The 21204-nt window shown below is 44.8% G+C and overlaps 1 protein-coding gene across 3 annotated transcripts in view; it reads left to right on the top strand.

Moving 5' to 3' along the window:
• The window catches only part of STK32B (serine/threonine kinase 32B), a 301945-nt gene that overhangs the window by 42942 nt on the left and 237799 nt on the right, over positions 1-21204 (top strand). For 2 of the 3 annotated variants that reach the window (XM_074350416.1, XM_074350409.1), the window contains exon 2: positions 19811-19866. The exons of the other annotated variant lie outside the window; for it this stretch is intronic. In XM_074350416.1, the coding sequence (XP_074206517.1) occupies positions 19811-19866 (56 nt within the window). The remainder of the gene's footprint in view (positions 1-19810; positions 19867-21204) is intronic. 3 annotated transcript variants of the gene reach the window in all.

Raw genomic sequence — 21204 nt, forward strand, 5'->3', positions numbered from 1 at the left:
TGGCCCCTCCATAGCCACTCTGCCTCCCGGATGGAGGGGAGCCTGGGAGAGGCAGAGAGAAGGGAGAGGGAAGAAGATGGAGGGCAGGCAGGGAGGAGGGACCAGCATCCTGGAAAAGCCGGAGGCTGCCAGCTTGGGAGATGGGGAGGAGCCAGGCCAGGCCAGCTAAGCTGTGGCACTGTGGGCACAGGTAGGCAGGGAGGGTGGCGGGAGGTGGGCCCAGCCTCCGCTGTGGGAAGGAGCACGATTCTGGTGCTCATGCAACATGGAAAAGTCAGGGCCTAAAAGAAGAAAGAGGAGGGACAGAGTAGGCAAGAAAAATAAGAAACAGGCTCCAAATTCAGCTCAAGGCCCGCAGGCTCCATCCTGGTGAGGGTGGGTAAAGAAGTCACTTCCTGTTTAAACGCTGAAGTCTAAGCTGAATGTCTCTTGAAGCCCAGAGGGAGGAGATGGTGAACACAACAGACACATCCCTGCCCTTTCCTGATAGAACCACCTCATGGCTTTGTGACCCTGGGCAAGTTACTCGGCAAGTGATACCCCCTGGAGCAGCTGCAGGAGGAAGGAACAAAATCGGCTTCAGGCAACCACAGATTAGGAGTTCTCAGAAAACACAGCTGCTAAATTGTGTACCTTAAGCATTTCAGGCTCTTCTCTGCCGCGGTGCCACTGGCTGGCTGGCTGCACTGACCAACTCAGGAGACGTGATGCTCATTTTGGCCACTGGCTCTCTCTACAGTTGTGGGGAAACTGTGACATCTCATGCTTGCCCAGGTACAACCGACCCTTGCGAGAGATCCGTCCAGAGCCCTTCGTGAATGTGAGGAGTCATGAATAGGGTCACTCGTTTGTTGACAATTTTTTAAAATGAAATATGTCAAGCACAGACAAGTATGGAGATGCTATAACGCACACCAGCATATCCTCCCTCAGTTTGAAAAATGAAACATCTTCGATACAATTGAAGTCTCTTTGTCTTTCACACCATAATCCTTTTCCCTCCCGAGAGATTACCACAAACATTTCCACTGGGTTTTTTATCCTTTTGCCTAATGTTTTGATACCCAGAGCAATAGATCCTACTCTTAAACTGTCCCCGAGTGAAATTAGATCATTCTACAACTTGCTTTTCTCACTCCCCATTATTTTTTGTATTTACTCCTACAATGCAGTTCATTTATTGTAACTGCTTTACATTGTTCTGCAGGATTATGCCACAGTTTACTGACTTATTCCTGTCTTGATGTAGGTGTAATGTAGTTGTGAGCGTTCTTGGTTGGCTTCCCATGTGCACATTCCCGGGCACATTCCACAGGATACACACAGGCTGAGAAATAGTGGAGTTGCTGGGTCATAGACTTTGCCAGCTTGGAAATTAGAAGTCAGTGACAGCTGACTCCCGAGAAGAATTGCATTTCCAGTTGCAATTCTTGGTAGTTCCTGCTTGCCCACACGCAGCCAGCACTTGGTATTATCAAACTTTAAAGTTTTGCCAGTATGGTGAGTTTTAAAAATTGCATATTCTGATATACTAGTGAAGTTGAACCCCTTTGAAATATTTATCATTCATTCAGGTTTCCAAAATGGGAAAAGATGTTGCCCACTCGTATCCTTTGCCTGTTTTTTTCCCAGTAGGTTGAGTTGTTGAATACCATCAGTAGAGGTGGTGTCCTTGTCTTATTCCTGACTTGAGTGGAAATGCTTCTCAAGTTTTAACATGTTGTAGGTTTTTGATTGTTAATGAAATTCACTAGAGTCCCAGTTTACTAAGAGTTTTATAAAGCAGTATGAATGGGTGCTAGTTTTCTCTTTGAAATTTGAAATACTACCTATATAAAGTGAGCAAATCTAAACTGTAAAGCTTGATACATTTTCAGAAAGTAAACAGAGCCAACCAAAGGGTAGAACATTAACAGTAACCCATAACCCTTCATGTCTCTACCCTCTATCTGCTCCTCAAAGTAATCCTTCTTATGAATTCTAACATGATAGATTGGTTCTGCCTGGTTTTGAACCTTATATAAAGAGAATCAAGGAATTTGTGTTGTTCTGGGTCTGGCTTCGTTCTTCTCATTGCTTGCACTGTTCATCCGTGTTGTTTTACGTAGTGTTAGTTTGTTTGCATTGTTGCTGTTGCTCCACTGTATGACTAGGTTACATTATCTCTTTGGATTCTGAGCTCGATGCACATAATGATAATGGAATGAAACTCGTTGTTTGGGTATATGCCCTGGAGTGAAATTTCTAGGTCACAGGACAGGTCTGCACTCAACTTCCCAAAGCAGTTGCACCGGTTTACATTTCTGCCTTGGTCCACGTCCTTGGATCCTCACCTTGGTCCATACCCTTGGAGCCTCCTTGGTCCACATCCTCCCAATCTTCATTGAGAGTTGTCATTGTCTGTCACTTTAATTTGTGGTGTTCTAGTAAGTATGTAAAGACACTCCACTGTAGTTTTAATTTACACTTTCTATCATGAATGATGTTGAATACCTTTTTATAGGATTGTTTTCGTCTAGATATACCCTTTTGCAAAATACCTGTTCAAGTCTCTTTACCAGTGTTTCTGTTGAGTTTCTCTTGTTGACCGATAGGAGTTCCTGCATACTCTGGGTATCAGCTTACCAAAGAGGTTTTAGGTCTGTGATAGAAATAGCTTCTATTCTGTATTGTGCATTTTTACTCTCTTGAGGGAATCTTTTGATGAACTGATATTCTTACATTTAACCTTATTTATTACTCTTTTCCTTTAAGGTTGGTGCTTAAGAAATTTTTGCCTACTCTAAGATCATGAAGATATCTCAAATGGCAAAAAATGTCCATTTGTATCCTTTGCCCATTTTTTCCAATTGTTGACTAGCATTAGTAGTAGAGTGTATCCTTGCCTTATTCCTGACTTCAGTGGAAATGCTTCTCAAATTTCAACATTAAAAATGATGTTTGTTTCAAGTTTTTGCTTGTTACCTATTACCATATTAAGGAAATTTATTATGTTCCCAGTTTTTCTTTAGAGAACTGATGGTTTTGCCATTTACACTCAGATCTATAACCTACTTGGAATAAGATTTTTGTCTAAGGTAGAAGATAGGGGTCTTTACCAGACTTAATAAAATTAACAGTAATTATGTAATATCTTTCAGTCCAGATTCAAATTTCCTCCATTGCCTAAAATATGCCTTTTGTAGATTGTTTGTTGAAATTGAGCTCCAAACAAGGGTTCTCTTAAAAAGGACTTTTTCATGCTGTTTACTTGTGAAGGAAGTGAGTTTTCCTAAAAATTGTTTTATATGACTGGGCTTTATTACTGCTTCCTTGTGATGTCATTTAATTTGTTCTCTTGGCCCTTATATATCCTGTCGATCTTCAGTTAGATGTAAAGTATGGATTAGGTTTAACTTTATTTTTGGCATGGATGCCTCATGTCCCATTTTGGGTTTTCATGTTTAGTGGCACTAAGGTTGATAAGTGGCTGAGGTAATGACAATTCCATTCTTGTAAAATCTCTCATCAGCATTCCACCTAGTAATTTTACCATTCATCAGTGACCATTGTCTGAATCAGTTATTAACTGAGGAATTGCAAAATAGTAAATTTTAATCCATTCATTCAGTATTTAGTAAGTGAAAGAACTTTACTCTATCCTCTTTGATATTTGGTTACTCGGAAGTAATATTCATAATAGAATGGCAGAATAACTGCACAACTCTTTCCCTTTATTTATCAAATTACAGAGGAGTTGGTGTCTTTGCAAGATCCAATGTTACCCATCTGGTGAGTTTTGTTTCTCTCCTTTTTTTATCAAAGCTAATTATAAGCTCATTGTTTTCCATATAGCCCATGTATTTTAGTAAATTGCAGTCTAATTTTTATGAATGCTTTTATTGAAGCATAATTTACATTTGGATGATTACATGAATCATTAATATATACAGCCTGAGGTAGTCTGTGTGACCACTGCTCATATCAAGAAAAACAAAATATCAAGTCATTTTTTGTTCATGGATTAGAAGACTTAATGATGTTAAGATGCTCATGTTATTCAAAGTGATCTGCAGATTCAATAACATCCCTATCAAAACCCCAATGACATTTTTTACAGAAATAGAAAAAAAATTCTAAAATTTATATCAACACAAAAGACCACAAATAGCCAAATCAATCTTGAGAAAGAAGAACAAAGCTGAAGGCATCACACTTCCTGATTTCAAAATATGTTACAAAGCTATAGAAATCCAAACAGTATGATACAGGCATAAAGACCTGTATCTTTACCTGTATACAGACCAACGGAAATGACTAGAGAGCCCAGAAATAAATTGATGCATATTAAGTCAACTGATCTTTGACAAGGGTGCCAAGAATACACAATAGGAAAAGGATAGTCCCTTCAACAAATGGTATTGGGAAAACTAAATATCCCCATGTGAGCGAATAAAGCTGGACCCTTACCTCACACCAAACACAAAAATCAACTCAAAATGTGTTAAAGACTTAAATATAAGACCTGGAACTGTAAAACTCCTTACTTTTTTTGGTCTGTCAATTGCAGAATGAGTGAATCAAGTTCATGTTCATTTGGCATTACACATCCTTTTTTTTTAAGTTAGTGGATGTCAGAGAGTATAGCTCAAGTGGTAGAGAGCTTGCTTAGCATGTACAGGATCCTGGGTTCAGTCCCTGGCACCACCTCTAAAAATAAGTAAATAAACTTAATTATCCCTCCCCCAAAAAAATTTTTAAAAATTAAAAAAAATTAAATAAAAATTAAGTTAGTGGACCTTATTCATATTTTATCAATTTTTCCACGAGTGTCTTTCATCTCATAAGAAAACCATTTCCACAGTTCAGGAGCCAATCCGGGTCACATACTGCATTTAGTTGTCATGTATGTTTCTTTAAGAAATAATTCACGTTGCTTTTTACTTGAGAGTGGCCTTCGATTTAATTTATTTATTTCCTTTTTCTGCTGTTGTGAGTCAGTGGCTTACAATTTAAAGCTTTTCTGCTTCTGGGAATTTTGACTGTTTCTTAAATGGCTAGCAGATCTGGTAATGGAAAATTCATCAGTCCACACACCCCTGGATTCAAAGCCCAAACCTACCAGTTCCTAGCTGTGTGATCTGGGGAACATCGCTCCACTTCTTTGAGCAGCAGTTTGCTTTGCTTTTCTTAAAATGCAACATTATTATTATTTTCCATGTGTACAGTATTATAGTTTTACTTCTGTGTCCACTATAGCAGGCTCAGCGTCACCTGCAAACCTTCAATCTGCCCAAGCTGAGAGGCGTTGATTCTAGGAAGTGGACGCATCATTCTACCCGGTAGAATCGCAAGTCAAAATGAGGAGGGAAAACAGGAGAGTAACAAACAGTGATTAGAAGGGAGTAGGTATGTTTAAACCTGAAATGCTCATTAGTCTTGAAGAATGGAAACCTTAAAAGGCAATTTATATGCAAACACTTCCAGTGTTCTTTCTGCACAAGGCTCCTCTCCGTCATCAGCCTGCCAAAGACCACCGCTAAGGAGGATTTTTCCCTCTCCCTCTTTCTTCCCTCCTAATTGCCGTGCTCTCGCCAGCCTCCTTGTCAAATCAATGCAGGCTGAAGCCACGTTCCTACCCAGAGCCTGTCCGCCAGCAAGACCACGTGCTTCATTATTCCGCCAGCCCCTGGTGTCTCAGAACCTAAGGATCTGACACCCAGAAGCAGCCTTCCAGGTGCCACACACCACGGCCCCATCTTCCTAATGAGGCAGCTGAGGTCCAGAAGGAGAAGGCACGTCCAGGGTTGGTCCTTCATTCATCCGTTTACTCAGCTGATGTTTATCAAATACTTATTGAACAACTACTTCACACTTGGCCCAAGGGAAACAGAGACAGACAAGCGCCCTTGTTACAGACGGACAGTGAGCTAATAAATGACTACATAAGAAATGAAAGAAGATGCTAAATGCTAGGAAGGAAGTACACAGGGTCCTCTATTAGAAAACGGTGTGTGTGCATCTCCTTGATGGGGTTTGTCTTAGTTTGGGTTTTGCTAGAGGTAGACCCTGATGCAAGGACCCAGGTGCTAGAAGTTTATTTGGAAGGCGATCCCAGGAAACATGGGAGGGAGGGGAAGTGGGGCAGTGGGCAGGGCTTCCAGCCGATTTGCGTGGACAAGCAGTGTGAGTGACAGGACAAACATTTACTGTTGCAAGCCACCAAGTTGTTTTTTGTTGTTGAAGTATAGTTGATTTACAGTGTTGTGTTACTTTCCAGTGTACAGCATAGTGATTTAGTTTTTAATAGATATAGATATAGATATTCTTTTTTCAGATCCTTTTGGTGATAGTTTATTACAAGATATTAAATACAGTTCCTTGTGCTATATTGTTGTTTATCTATTTCACATCTAAGTAGTTTGTATCTGCTAATCCCAAACTCTTAATTTATCCCTGCCCCCCTCCCTTTCCCCTTTGGTCATTGTAAGTTTGTTTTCTATGTCTGTGAGTCTCTTTCTGCTTTGTAAATAAATCATTTTTTAAAGATTTCACATATAGGTGATATCATATGATATTTGTCTTTATCTGTCTGACTTACTTCACTTACTATGATAATCTCATGATAATCTCTAGGTCCATCCATATTGCTGCAAATGGCATTATTTCATTCTTTTTTGTGGTTGAGTAATATTCTAGTGTGTGTGTGTGTGTGTGTGTGTGTGTGTGTATACCCACACACATCGATATATGCATATATGCATTCATCTGTTGATGGACATTTAGGTTGTTTCCATGAGTTGGCTATTGTAAATAGTGCTGCTATGAACATTAGGGTGCATGTAACTTTGTGAGTTAGCGTTTCCTCTGGGTATATACCCAGGAGTGGGATTGCTGGTGTGAATGAAAAATACTGCAAGCCATATCAGTAAACAAAGAATCCTGAAGCCATCAAGTCGTCAGCCACTGCCGCCACCCCCCATAGTGAGCTCAGGGTGCAGACAAGCAGGCATCCCAGCCTCTGCAGCCACCTCAGTGCCCTCTGAGGGGACTCAGAATAAGAAAGGACAGGATATTGGCCCTCAGTAGCTGGGTGCTTGTCAAAGGAGTGATTTTAATGAGCCCAGACATGTGGTCCCTCCCATACATAGAAAAGCACTAAAAGTTTCAACTTGAGATGTCTGGTTTTCTTTAACAATAATCTTTAATGTTCCGACTGCCTGGTCTTTGTTGTGAAACTGTTATACATCCTGGCTCCTCTCCTACCTCGTCGGAGCAGTCCCTCAGAGCGACCTGGGAGGCTGTCATCCCGGGCTGCAAGGGGTTCGAGTCCTCAGAAATGTCCGCCGAATAATACAGAACTCTTAACTTTTAGGTTGTGCATTTTATTTCATTTGACACTGGATCATACGGGAAGTCTATTTTCAGTTTTTTAAGGAACCTCCACACTGTTTCCCACAGTGGCTGCACCTGGCTGCATTCCCGCCAGCAGTGCAGGGGGGCTCCCCTTTCTCCACAGCCTCTCCGGCATTTGTTGTTTGTGGACGTTTGAATGACTGCGGTGGAATTTTGACACCTCAGATATATTGTAAACTCGTACACGCCCTCTCTCCACACCTGTGCTGTACACATCAAAGAGTAAGAGAATTTTGCCCCCAGAACCGATTTCCACCCTCTTGCAGGGATCACCTGCTGTGGGCATTCCTGGTGGTGGCGCTTCTGCCCCTCAGGCAGACTGACTTTGGTGTCCTTCCCTCAGTTTAGTGAGCACATTCTGTGCCGTGGCCTGTGTGCGAAGTTCTGTTGATGTTAGAAATGAGAAATTGATATTCTGTCGGCTGGCAAAACTCATGGAAGGAACAGGAGTGTGTGTAACTGCCGGGGTGCTAGGAAGATTTCACACCCGGCTGGGACAGCTTCAGTTTCCACCTGGGCAAGTGAGGACGTGGTTTGGTCTTTTTCTTAGCAGATTTCTGATAATGTGTGCTTTGGACCTCTGCTGGGTGGTGGCAAGCATCAGATTTCCAGAAGGTTATCATTTCCTTTTTTTTTTTTTCTCAGATATTGTCAGTTTTTTCAGACTTCTGTTCTCAAGATTTTATCTCCTTCCAAGAATCTGACAAAACCCAAGCAGACACTCAGTGATTTGTATTATGGCTGTGTGACTCTGTTACAAAATGTTCCATTTTTAAAATAAATTAGATGAGGACATTCTCAGTTCTGAAAGAATGCATTCAGCTTATGAAGGTGAGGAGGGAAGAGCCTATGTGAGCTAACAAATTGCAAATAACATGTGTTCATGTTCTGAATCTGATGTGGTGACTGGAGCTATAAAAGTCGCTTTTTTGGGTGTAGACTCCATTATTTCCTTAAAGTTTTAATGGTTTCTCCCTCATCCACGTGCATTTATTTCAGTATCCAATCATTTCATAATCGCTACACAGATCTGAGACTTGCATACAGATAGATGCTTGAATGAATGAAGGTAATGTTTAGAGATAACATGAAATCATGAGAATTTTTGAGATCTGTGTGTTTGTGACAAAATGACTACGTGACCAATGACATTGTTCGGGAATCTAACTGGTGCCCTGCTTTATTCTGAGCACTTTACAAATATTAAATAATTTGGTCCCACAACATCCTATTATGTGAGGTTCTTATTATTCCCCTGTTACAGAGGAGGAAGCGGGTCCCACAACTTGTAAGGGGAAGAGCTGGCTTCAGATTCTGCGTATGTAGTTATGATGTCATTACAGTGACAGTAAACAGTGTCAGCAGCTGCCAGGAGCAACGGTGCAGGTAGCAGTGACACCCAGAACAAAGGGCTCCGGCGGGCGTCGTTCCCTGAGCTGGCCAGCTCTTGTCAGGTAGAATGCTGGATGTTTTCTGTAAACTATCTCTCATTTTTCCAGTGGCTTTCAGAGGTAGTGAAGTTACTGTCCCCATTTTGCAGACATGAAAACAAAGGCCCAGAATAGTTAAGGAAGCCTCAGGTCACACATGGCAGGGTGGAGGGGTGGAGCCTGGAGCTGGGCCTGCCTGCACCCAAGTCTGGGTTGGGTCTCTCTGGAAGAGCTGAGAAGACTGCTGTCCCTGATAAAGAGGGAGGGGACGGACATCTGTTTGGGAAACTTGTCCTGGCCACCACGTGGCAGCCAGCCACATAGAGAGGCCAGGAAGGCTGAGAAAAACGCAGCGCGCGGGCATGGATGACGGTTGGATACGGGGATTTCCCTCTCTAACCCAGGGCCCCTCATGTTGCCTCGTCCTGTGCTTTTCCAGTGACATCAACATCGTCATCATCACTGTGAGTCTGCTCTGGCCGCCGTAACCGAGCACTCCAGAGTAGGGGACTTAAACAACGGTCACGTGACTCCTCATGGTCCCGGAGGTTACTAAAAGTCCGAGACCAAGGAGTCGGCAGGGTTGGTTTCTTCCAAGGCCTCTCCTTGGCTTGTGGATGGCCACCCTCTCCCCGTGTCCTCCCCGGGTCAGCCCTCTGTGTGTGCCTGTGTCCTAATCTCTTATCAGGACACCAGTTACGTTGGGTTGAGGCCCACCCTAGTGACCTTATTCTACCTTAATCACCTCTTCAGATGCCCTGTATCCAAATAAATCCCATCGAAGGTTCTGGGGACTTCATGTGAATTTGAGGGGACACAGGTTATCCCATAACTACCATCTCCGGCCATGTCACCTCTGTCGTCATCCCCATCACTCCCGCAGCCCACTACCACTCATTGATTGACTAGTATGTCCGACCTCCATCTTTCCATGCATGACCTCGTTTAATCTGCACAGGAGTGAGGGGGAGAGAGGTGAGGTAAGCCCCCGCTTTGCTTACTCAAGAAACCCTTCTCTCATGCCCTGCTTCTGCCAAAAAGTCATCATCCCTCCGGTTTGTGGGCCGGGGGGCTGCCCTGTAGCCCATCTCCTTGGAAATCCATCCTGTTTCTCTGGATTTTGGAATCTGGCTCTGACAGAGAGGAAAAGTCCTGAAATCTCTAAGCTCACCAGCTCTCTGAGCGAGCAGAGGACCTCACTGTACTTGTCGAGAGCTGTGTGATGTCAGCTCTTCCTAAAGCCGTCAGCACTTCCTGGGCTCCGGAGCCTCCTGAAGCCCTCGGAGCGGGTGGCCAGTCCCAGCTCTGCCCCCACCGAGGCCTCCTGGGCTCGCTTACCTCCATTCTAGCTCTTGTGAAGGGGAAAGCCTGGATGGCTGGGGCCCGGTTTGGTTTGTGTCTGGCCCAGGGCCTAATCAAATAGAATCAGATCTCTGTGAAGGTCAGGAAGGAAATACAAAATAAATGGATCTTCTAACCCCAAAGGGAAACCACAGGCAATGGATATAAAGAGCTTCAACAAGGCTTCTCATCTATCGTTCTGGTTTGCACTGGGCTAGTAAGGGAATAAGATGGTGTGTGTGAGCCTGCGTGTGTGTTTGTGTGCATGTGTGTGTGCGTGTGTGTGTGCGCGTGTGTGCATGTGTGCATGTGTGTGTTTTAGGGGCCATCCCTAATCGTTGGCAGTGCACAGCAATGAATTCATCATTTATTTGGCCCTGTAAGAGGCAGAATTTTAAGACAGCCCCATGAACATCCTGTCCGCCACTCCACTTCTGTGATGATGTTACGTTATATTGCAAAAAGGAGATTATGTAGGTGGAGCAAATCTAATCACAGGAGTTCCGGAAAAGCAGAGAGATTTCTCCAGCTAGTTAGAGAAAGGAAAACAAGAGATTTGACGCATGAGAAGGATTTGATGCAATATTGGAAGCCTCTAGATGCTGAGAACTCTCGGTTCACGGCCAGGAAGGAGACTGGGACCACCATCCTACAGCCACAAGGAGCTGAATCCTGTCAGCAACCTTGATGAGCTAGTAATCCTGTTCTTCCCCAGAGTGTCCAGTGAGAGCGGCCTGGCCGGCACCTGGATTTTGGCCTTGTGAGACCCTAAGCAGAGAATCCACTTGCTCCCACACAGGCTTCTTTCTTTCCTTTTTTTTATTGAAATATAGTCAATTTACAATGTTGTGTTAATTTCTGGTGTACAGCATAGTGATTCAGTTGTACATATATATATATATATATATTCTTTTTCATTATAGGCCATTACAAGATACTGCATATAGTTCTCTGTGCTATATAGTAAGTCCTTGTTGTTTATCTGTTTTATATATAGTAGTATCTGCAAATCCCAAATTCCCAATTTACCTCCCCCAACTCCTTTTCTCCCCTGGTAACCATAAGTTTGTTTTCTGTCTGTGAGTGTGTCTCTGTTTTGTAAATAAATTTGCATCCTTTTTTTTTTGAGATTCCACTTATAAGTGATATATAGTATTTGTCTTTGTCTGACTTACTTCACTTAGTATGATAATCTCTAGGTCCATCCATGTTGCTGCCAATGGCATTATTTCATTCTTTTTTATGGCTGAGTAATATTCCATTGTAGAAATGTACCACTTTTTTTTTTATCCAGTCATCTGTTGATGGGCATTTAGGTTGCTTCTATGTCTTGGCTGTTGTAAATAGTGCTGCTGTGAACATTGGGGTGCATGCGTCTTTTTGAATTGGAGTTCCCTCCAGCTGTATGCCCAGGAGTGGGATTGCTGGATCATAGGGTAAGTTTCTGAACTACAGAACTGTGGGTTAATCACTGGGTGTTGTTTTAAGCTGGCAAGTATGTGATATTTGTTACAGCACATAGAAAACTAATACAGGCCCTTCTTATGTCTGTAGGACAGGCTTTCCCCGGAGCCTCTGCTCCTACCTCCCCGTTTGCCTTCATCAAGGAGCCCTCTTCCTCCTTCACAGTGAAAATGGCAGCTTCTTAACCCCCTGCTGCAGACTTATCAATGTCACCACCTCTGCAGAGCTGCCCCCAGGCTGCCCCAGCTCTTCCCCGACCTCCCTGCAGGGCTGCGTCCTGTTCCCGTCCCGGGAGCTGATCTGACCCCAGCCCCCTGCCAAAGACTCCAGCCTTGACTTAGGCCGAGGCTTATTTTTTTGCCTGTGGGTGTCCAGTTGCTCCAGCACGATTTACTGAATGGCCATCCTTCCTTCATGGAATTGTTTTTTCACATTTCTCAAAAATCAAGAAATTGCTCACTTGATCTCCAGAAGAAGTGCTCACGGTCTGGTCATGCAGAGTTTCTCCCTGAGTCACGGTGTTGCGAGCTGGCACGGCTCTAGCAGGCACCCTCATGGCATCACTTTTTGTCCAAAGTCGCACAGCTGGGAGTTGGTTTGGAGAGTGACCAAGCCTGCCTCTCCCAGAGCTGGCGAGTTTTGATTCCACTTTCCCAGAAAGAGGATGGAAGTGATGCGATTTTGTTTCCAAAGTATCTTTTTTTTTTTTTCCAAACATGGACAGACTTTATGGTGGGATGCTCCCTCCTGGGATCCCATACTCTTAAATACAAAAGTACGTAGAGAAGAAGGGAAAACAGTCTATGCATGAAGCCAAGAACAACAACAACAACAAACTAAAAGGAGAGAGAATGTAAATTCTTATTGTTGCTGTGAATCTTTGGCAAGCTCTGTAAAATCATTCATTCATTCAGCCTTTCTCTAGCTATTTATTGAAGCATTCAGTGATTGTCTAGCCATCTCAAGTGCTGTTCTACACTGTTCAGAAAGCACAGAAAACTTGGTGTCCTGTAAGCTGGTTACAGTGTCTGACTGGCAGACACCTGTTCATCTCTTAGTTGGAGCTGTTATGTCACATTTGATGAAAAGTGAAGCTTTATCCCTCCAGGCAAAGTTAAATGTTTCTACTGTAATGCTTTCATACATAACTTCTAGTTTGACCTTTATTAAATTATGTTTTAATATTTTTTGAAAAAAGATGAGAAGGGATTTAGAAACCTTTGTGTAATATCTACATCCTGGGCCCCCAGGGCTAGAAGGAGGCGATTGCTGGGTGGGCTGGAGGGGTGGAGGCAGGGCCCTTGCTACCTGCATGCTGACATCCACCCTGAACCTGAGGGTGGGAGTGAGATGCTCTGGGAGAGGCCAGGAGGCCCCAGGCCGAGGGCAAGATGGCAGCTCCGTGAATGGATGGAGGGTCATTTTGTGCTCTGTTCACTGCTGCGTCCCAGTACCTAGAACCGGGCCTGGCACATAGCATGCACTCACTCGTCACCTCAGGAAGTATATATCCACTCATTAGATCACAATTTTTTCACCCAGTAAGTATGTGTTGAGGAAGCGACCTGCCAGAAGCATTTCGTGGCGATGCTGCTGTGCCCCTGGGTCATCCCTTCTTTCCGTGTGGAGGTCAGTAATGGCCTGCAAAGAAAATGATCTCATTTCCCGGGTCTGGAGTGCCCCCTTCCTGATCTCCTACCTCACTACAAAGTTCATTCATTCCTGCCTGTTCCCAAGGAGTCACCTGCATACGTGCATTACCTCTGTGCTAATGAGGGACCGAACCCAAACCGAATAATCACCGGCATTGCGTGCTGATTACAGCATAGTGCTGTCCCGAGGAAAATTCCACCTGCTGAGCATTACCCCATTTTAGAGATGGGCAGCTGGCTTCTGAGGTGCTCAGTGACCAGGCTCAGGGTCCACAGCTACAGCAGGGGTCTGAGTGGATGGATATTCTTTGGTGGCTCCTGTTTGCTGAGTCTGCCTTTTGCCTTGTCATTGCCTGTGGCCTCACCCTGACTGGGGGAGGCAGGCATCACTACCCCCATTTTACTGATGGGAGAATCAAGGCTGAGGCAGTTAATTTATTTTCTCAGGTTCACAATGACAAAAATGGTGGGGTTAGGTTTAAAGATAGCTGTGTGGGACACCAAACGCTCCCTCCCACCTCTGCCCCTCACCACCTCCCTCATCTGATAGGCCTTTTTTCCACTGCAGTCCAACGACCAAAACCTCAAATACTCAGGGGATCAGGCAGGAAAGAGAGATACCTGAGCTGGGCAGGCACGGACAGAGGTGAATCAGAGAAGACTGTTGTCCTGTTTTCTGGGGGCATCATGGGGCCAGTTTTGGCAGATCTTCTAATTTTTGAAATGATGTCAGGAATCAGTATTTTGGGGTGAAATTTCCTACACACGTGATCAGCTCAAGTGCAATCTGTGTGCAGCACCAATGGGACACGGAACAAACTCCAGGTTTCAGCTTTTTAGGGAGACAGGAAAGGGGACACTTGCTTGCTTTCTTTGCTTAATGCAGATGATGCTCAAATGTGTGTATTTTTGCAGGGTATTTATTGGGTTTACTTTCCATCAGAGATTGTTTAAAGAGTAACTAGGCATCTTGAGAATCCACGCTTGGCTCTCTGAATAAACTGCTTCATGAATATTGCATGTTGAAAGAGTGCTATGAAATTCGTTAGAAATAATTGGCCTGATGGAAATGAGAAAAGAACCCAGTGGCTGCAAGGTAGAGCAACGACATTTATCCGGTGTGATAATTACCATCAGTAGCTGATGGGCGCTAATACAGTCCCAGCTTTATTGCCCGTGCGATGTTTGGTCATGGTTTAATCAGACTAGTGTTTGAGTGAAAGGTGGAAAATGGGAAAAAGCCACTCATACAGAACAGTGATGATAATAATACCCGGTGTTGGCAGGCTCCGCGCTGTTCTAAATACGTAACCTATGCGGATTCACTTAGTTTAATATTCACAACAATACCAGGTAGGTATTTTAGCTTATCCGTTTTTATAAGTGAAGAGACTGAGTTACAGAGAGGTTAAGTGACTTCCCCAAGGTCACCTAGCTGGTGAGTGTTGGAAATTCAAAATTCAAATCTAGGCAGCCTGGCCCCTATGCTTATACCCCATACAACTTCATTCTTCTGCCTTTCTGTAAAGTCGAAATGAGACTAGAAATTCAACAATAAACTAATTAGCATTTACTAAGCTCCTACTATGTGGCTATCTTTGTGTATCAGAAAGGAGTACTTCTAACTTCCAGTAGTAGCAAATGTGACCCACAGTAACTTGAACAAATAAGACTGTTTGTTCTTTTTTCTAATATAATGAGAGGTCCAGAGATAGGTGTTTGCTGGCATGGCTTCAGAGACCAACAACAGTGTTTGTTGTCTTATGATCACAAGATGGCTGTTGTAGCTCCAGCCATTACATCCACGTTCATGGCAGGAAGAGGTGGAAGGTTAGAAGAGCCACTCCAGCTGTATATCTGTCTCTTTTTAATCAGGAAAAAAAAATGCTTTCTCAGAAATAATCTTCTGCTTAGATCTCATTGGCTAGACCTGTGTCACATGGTCATTGCCAGCTGTCTGAGTGTCTGGGAGAATGGGGAACAGAACTGTCCAGTGGACAATCAGTATCACTTGGGAACTTGTTAGAAATGCACATTCTCTGGCCCCTCCCCAGAAACTCAGGAGTGGGGCCCATGATCTGTCTTAACCGGCCTCCAGGGGATCCTGATGAACACACTGGATTTAGATCCGTTGTGACCCACTGCTGGGGCTGGCCACACTGCTCCCTATTGGACTTGCGGTTTCCTTACCGAGGAGGAGGGGAGAGTTGGGCTTGGCTGGGCAGAGAACCAGTTATTCAATGGGTCGTGTGTCATTTAATCATCCGTGTGACAGCACTCAGGCAGGTGTCACTGCTCTCGTGTTTTGGGTGGGGTCGCTGGCACCCCCTGGCTTTGCTTTTAGCCAGCCTGTTTCTGCCTTCACAGTGGACGTGTTGCAGTGTCGCCCTTGGTGACCCTCTCTAAGCAGCTGGTTCCCTGAACAGACACTGCTTTTCAGGAATGCACCTTCCTGTCCCCGCCAGCTCTGGTGGTGCTTGTGACTTCTTCAGGTGGGTCAGGTCAGTGATCTCCAAACCTCTGGGTGACCAACCGTGTTGGTTTTCCCAGAACTGCAGGGTTTCCAGAGATGTAGGACCTTCAGTACTAAGACCAGGAAGGTTCTGGTCAAACCAGGACAAGATGTCACCCTAAGAAACCCACTGGTCAACCCTCTCACGTCCTCCCGCCACTGCCTCTGGCTGGAGGCCAACAGCCCCATGTGACAGTGCGATTTCTAGGCTCCGCCTTTGGCTTGGCACTTGCATCAACTGAGGCCTCTTCTGCCTGCTTCTCAAGAAGTGTAAACCCTTCACTTATTCACAGTGTATTCATGGAGGTGGGGAGGGTAGAGCTCAGCGGTAGAGCACATGCTTAGTATGCACCAGGTCCTGGGTTCAACCCCCAGTACCTCCATTAAAATGCATGAGTAAATAAATAAACCTAATTACCCACCCCCAAAACAATAAATAAAATATTTTTAAGTGTATTCCTGGAGGTGCTATTATGTAAGTTTCAGTATACCAGTCTCAGGGAGATTCCAAATAAATGGGAAATACAGGCCATATGCTCAGTCACTTAAATCCAGTCTAGTCCAATCAGCAAGTAAACATTAAACAGGTGTCTGTTTGCCCTGTACGTTATGTTACACACCCTGCCTCCACCTATGAACACGTCTTTCTTTAAGGGATGTGGGTGAGTGAGATTATTTACAGCATTATAATGTTAATTATTAAAACAGTAATAGCTTTTGACATTTGCCAGGTTGCTCGGTAATTAATACCCCTCCCAGTTATGAGTCAAGACAAAAAAGGAGGCCAGTGGAGAACCAAGCCTTCCCTCTAGGAGGAACTGAGGTAGGGTTGAGGAGGGGGACTCAGGAGGGCAGCCGCCGTGCGCTCCTGATTCCAAAGCTGAGAATTAGCCGGGCTCACCCACCTGTTCGGCAACAACTCAGGGTCCCGCAGACCTTTCTGCACGGTGCCCAGCCCTGAAAAGCGTCTGGCAAGAAGGAGCAGAGGGAGAGCTTGCTCCCTGCAGACAGACAGAGAGCTGGACAGGCAGAAGTACACCAGTGCACTTCCCTTTCCAGCTCGGCTCTCCCACAGCTCACTCCACCTTTGGTGGAACAAGAAGCCAAGGATGTTCAGTGAAACATCCCTCCTGCGAGAGCCCAGAGGAGTGGGAGGTTTACTCCTCGTCCCCGGCACAGACAGTTCAGGCATTCTCAGAGGTTCTGTTGTGCCCAGCACTATTCTCCACTCTTACGGAAAGTAGGCAGAATTGCTCCCATTTTATAGATGGGGTAAGTTAGGCACATAGAAGCCAAGTGACTCATTTAAGGCCACTCAGACTGCGGCAGAGCTGCTTTATGAACCTAAGCCATCTGACTGCAGGCTGGGTTCTCCTGATCTCTGGACAGCTGTCTGCGGGAGATTCTGAGATCGCACTAAGGAGACAGTGATTGGTTGGGAGTGGGGAAAATCTTCGTAAGAGAGAGACACGTGTGAGCCATGTGTCCAAAGCCAGATAGGAGTGTTCCCCAAAATAAAGGGCGTTGGAAGAACGGCTTTCCAGGCGGGGGAAATAAGAGCGCAGAGACAAGGCAGTGTGAAGCCACGTGGAGCCTTCAGGGAAGTGGTGGTGTTCATGGCTAACTGGGGGGCAGGGGGCACATGCCGACAGTGGTGCCCGCCTCCTGGGACCTGGGGGGCTCGTGATAGGATGTGTGCGTTTCCTAGCTCATTGCAGTCCAAGCCCGTTGCTTTCCTCTCCTCCCTTGATCTTTGGTGAGCGGGGAAGCAGAAAAAATATGGAATTTCTCTTCCTGGCAAGTTATGTGCAAAGGAAACCTATCTAGGTCGAGGAACCAAGGTTTTGCTAAGTTAACCATTAACCCCGTCTCTCTATTCTAAGCACGTTAGGTGTTAGATGGTACACAGGATTCTGACTTTGGCTTGGCAGGGACACAGTTCAACGCAATTATCCTCCACATCGTTGGGTTTAACACACAGGGAACTAATTGTATTTCTTCACCTCCCCACATCCCGCACCCGCCCCTCCCATAATGGAGTGAACTAATCAGTTCACTTCATCTTTTGTAAATAGCGTGTCTTTCCTTGTTACTGGAAACTGGCCGTAATTCAATCTAACTCAGAAATATTTATGGAACACTCATTATGTGCTGGGAGGGAATTGTGTCTGGCACCGTGTGTGGGGAGATCTGCTTTGGATCATTCCTTTAGCTGATGAGTGTTTGTCCAACACTGACGGCACTAACACTGCCCTAGCTGCCAGGGTGCAGGAGAGAAGCAAACATGGCCTTCGACCTCAGGGAGCTTAGAGTCTAGTGGGGGAACAATGATCTTAATCAAATATGTGTCCGATCATACAGAATGATGTCTTTGGGAGGAACGTCCTGTGGTGCTGGGGGACTATGTAACAGGGTAGCAGGCTTAGGCTGGACAGTGAGGGCAGCCCTCTCCGGACACACAAGTCTGCAGAGGAAGCAGAGTTCACAAGTGTAGGAGCCAGAGAGGAGCATTAAAGGTATGGGGAATGGCTGTTCAAAGCACAGAGAGAAAGCTCATGTGTCTGAAGCTCAGAGGGTGTGGGGAGCGTGGTGGGAGGTGAGGCAGGAGAAGAAGGAGGGGCCCAGGTGTGTAGGGCCTCGTGGCCACGGGAGGAAACTGCTCTTTTCCCCAAAAGCAATGGAGGGGGTGCTGGAGGGGTGTAAGCAAAGGATAAACAAGACCCCCTTCCTGAGAGAGGATGTTGGAAGACCACTGTGGTTGTCCAGGCAACAGATGACGTGGGTTAGACTGAAGGTGGCCACAGGAAGGACGTGTGAGAGACAGTGAAGAGGTGAAAGGACCCGACCTAGTGGAGGAGGAGATGTGGGGCTGGGAGAGAGAGGAGTCAAGGGTGAGTCCCAGGCTTTGAGGTCGGATGTATGTTGAACCACTCATCGGTTTTGGACATACTGAGTTCAAGATGGCTCTGAAGCCTCCAGGAGTGGCTGTGAGGTAGGCATCAATCTATACACAGAGCCTTGGGGCCAGAGAAGAGATACGTTGAAAAGTCATTGGTCATTAGGTGGAGGCTGAAGCTTTTGGGGCCAGTTAGAAGAGGAAAGTCGTAGGATGGGTGGTTGACATGGTCCACTATTCAGTGGCTGGGAGGATGAAGCTGAGTGTGCAAAAGGGCTGATGCATGAAGGGGAAAGCTGAGAGGGTGCACTTCCATAGAAGCCAAACAGATGTTTCAGAAAAGAGAGCGTGGCCAAGCAGAAGGGGGACAGAAAGGTGTCCATTGGCTCAAGCAGCATGGCCCTACACTGTTGGCCTGTTGTGCTGTGGGGATGGGGTGGAGGCCATATGGGAATAAGGCAACAGAAGGAACAAGAATGGGGAGTCCCATCAAGGAGCATCAGGAAGGGGAGGCATGAGGCAGGGCAGTACCAGGAGGAGGGTGTGAGTTCATCATCCTTGACCTCCGGGCTCCAGATTCCAGGAGTCAGACAGACGTCCAAGCAGGAAAGGACCATGATGTATGTGGTCATGACGCTGAGGGGTTCAGAGGTTCCATAAAGGAGGCAGGAAGGATTAACTCCTTGGACACTGAGATAGGTTTGTGGCTGTCTGAGCATGTAAGGTAAGAGTGCTTGGTGGACAGGACAGGGACCAGAAGTAGGGAAAGGTCATCCTGCAGAGGAAACACAGCAAGTACAAGAATCTGAGAATCGAAGTGTCCAAGTTTTTCTCTGCCATCCCTTCCCCTGGGCCTGGAAGATGTTTCTCTTCCTATATAGCTATTGGTGAAGTGTTAACTGCCAAATATATGGGGGGTTTTGGGGTGGAGGAAGAGGGAAGAATAGAATATGCCAAGAAGTATCCATTCGGTGGTGGAGTGCCACCATGGCAAACATAATGCAGTAAGCCAGAAGCCATTTGGAATAAATGGATGAGTATGCCGGTAAGGACTTTCAAGGACCAATACGAGGTTTGGCAAATCTGACTTGGTTCTTGTTTTCTCTTCTTTCTTTTACAGTCAACTTTGACCATTTTCAGATTCTGCGGGCCATTGGTAAAGGGAGTTTTGGAAAGGTAAGAATGCTGGATTTTTACAAAAACATCAATCATCAAATATAAAAGCCCCGCCCACCAGGCTTATGCAGATGTGCACTTTTGTGGGTTTGTTGTTGCTCTGGTTGCTGGGCACTGGGAATTTCCTGTTTGACAGAAAGATTCGAATTTGCCAAATGTGAAATGTGAGAGGAAGTCTGAATAGTTTCCTTTGGATCCGCTGTAATTTCATTCTGAAAATTAAATTACCACGGCAGCCCTGCTTTAGGTGAATTACAATGGTAATTATTTCAAGATTGCTAATGCTGTTTCTTCCTTCAGCATCTAAATACGGAAAGTGGAAAAAAATCCCATGAATTTATGTGATGGCCAACAGCAGCTCTTTCCTGCAATGTAGGCATTTTATTTTAAAAAAATGATTGTGAGAAGAATACTTAACACACTGTCTACTTGTTTAAACTTTTAAGTGATACGTATTATTATTGACTATAGATCAATATAACATTGTACAGCAGATCTCTAGAGCTTAGACATCTTGCTTGACTGAAATGATACCCATTAGTTAGCAGCTCCCCAGTTCCCCCCACCCCCCGCCTTAGTCCTTTGGCAACCACCATTCTACTCTTTGGTTCTATGAATTTGACTATTTCAGATACCTCATATATGTGGAATCATGCAGTATTTATCTTTCTGTGACTGGCTTATTTCACTTAGCATCATGTCCTCAAGATTTATCCAGGTTGTGGCATACGGCAGAATTTCTTTTTTAAGGCTGTCTAGTATTCCACTGTACCTGTAGACCACATTTTCTTGATCCATTCATCTGCCAGTGGACACGTAGGTTGTTACCACATCTTGACTGTTGTTAATAGTGCTGCAGCAAACATAGGAGTGCTAATATCTCTTAGAGACCTTGAATCCAATTCTTTTGGAGAATGAACCCAGAAATGGGATTGCTGGATCATATCACATGGTGGCTCTATTTGTAAGTTTTTGAGGACTCTCCATACTGTTTCCCACAGTGGCTGCACCAGTTTACATTCCCACTAACAGTGTGCAAGGGCTCCAAATTCTCCACATCCTTGCCAACATTTGTTGTCTTTTGTTTTTTGATAGTGGTCATCCTGATAGATATGGGGTGGTATTTCGCTGTGACTTTGATTTGATGAGTAGTGATGTTGAGCACATTTTCATATACTTGTTAGCCATTTGTACATCTTCTTTGGAGAAATGTCTATTTAAGCCATAGCCATTTTAAAATTGGGCTATTTAGGGGTTTTGTTTGTTTGTTTTTATGCTGTTGAATGTAGGCGTTCCTTATGTATTTTGGAAATTAACTTTTTATCAGATATGTGGTTT

This window comes from Camelus bactrianus, chromosome 2 (assembly GCF_048773025.1).
Source record: "Camelus bactrianus isolate YW-2024 breed Bactrian camel chromosome 2, ASM4877302v1, whole genome shotgun sequence".
In the NCBI taxonomy this organism is placed as follows: domain Eukaryota; kingdom Metazoa; phylum Chordata; class Mammalia; order Artiodactyla; family Camelidae; genus Camelus; species Camelus bactrianus.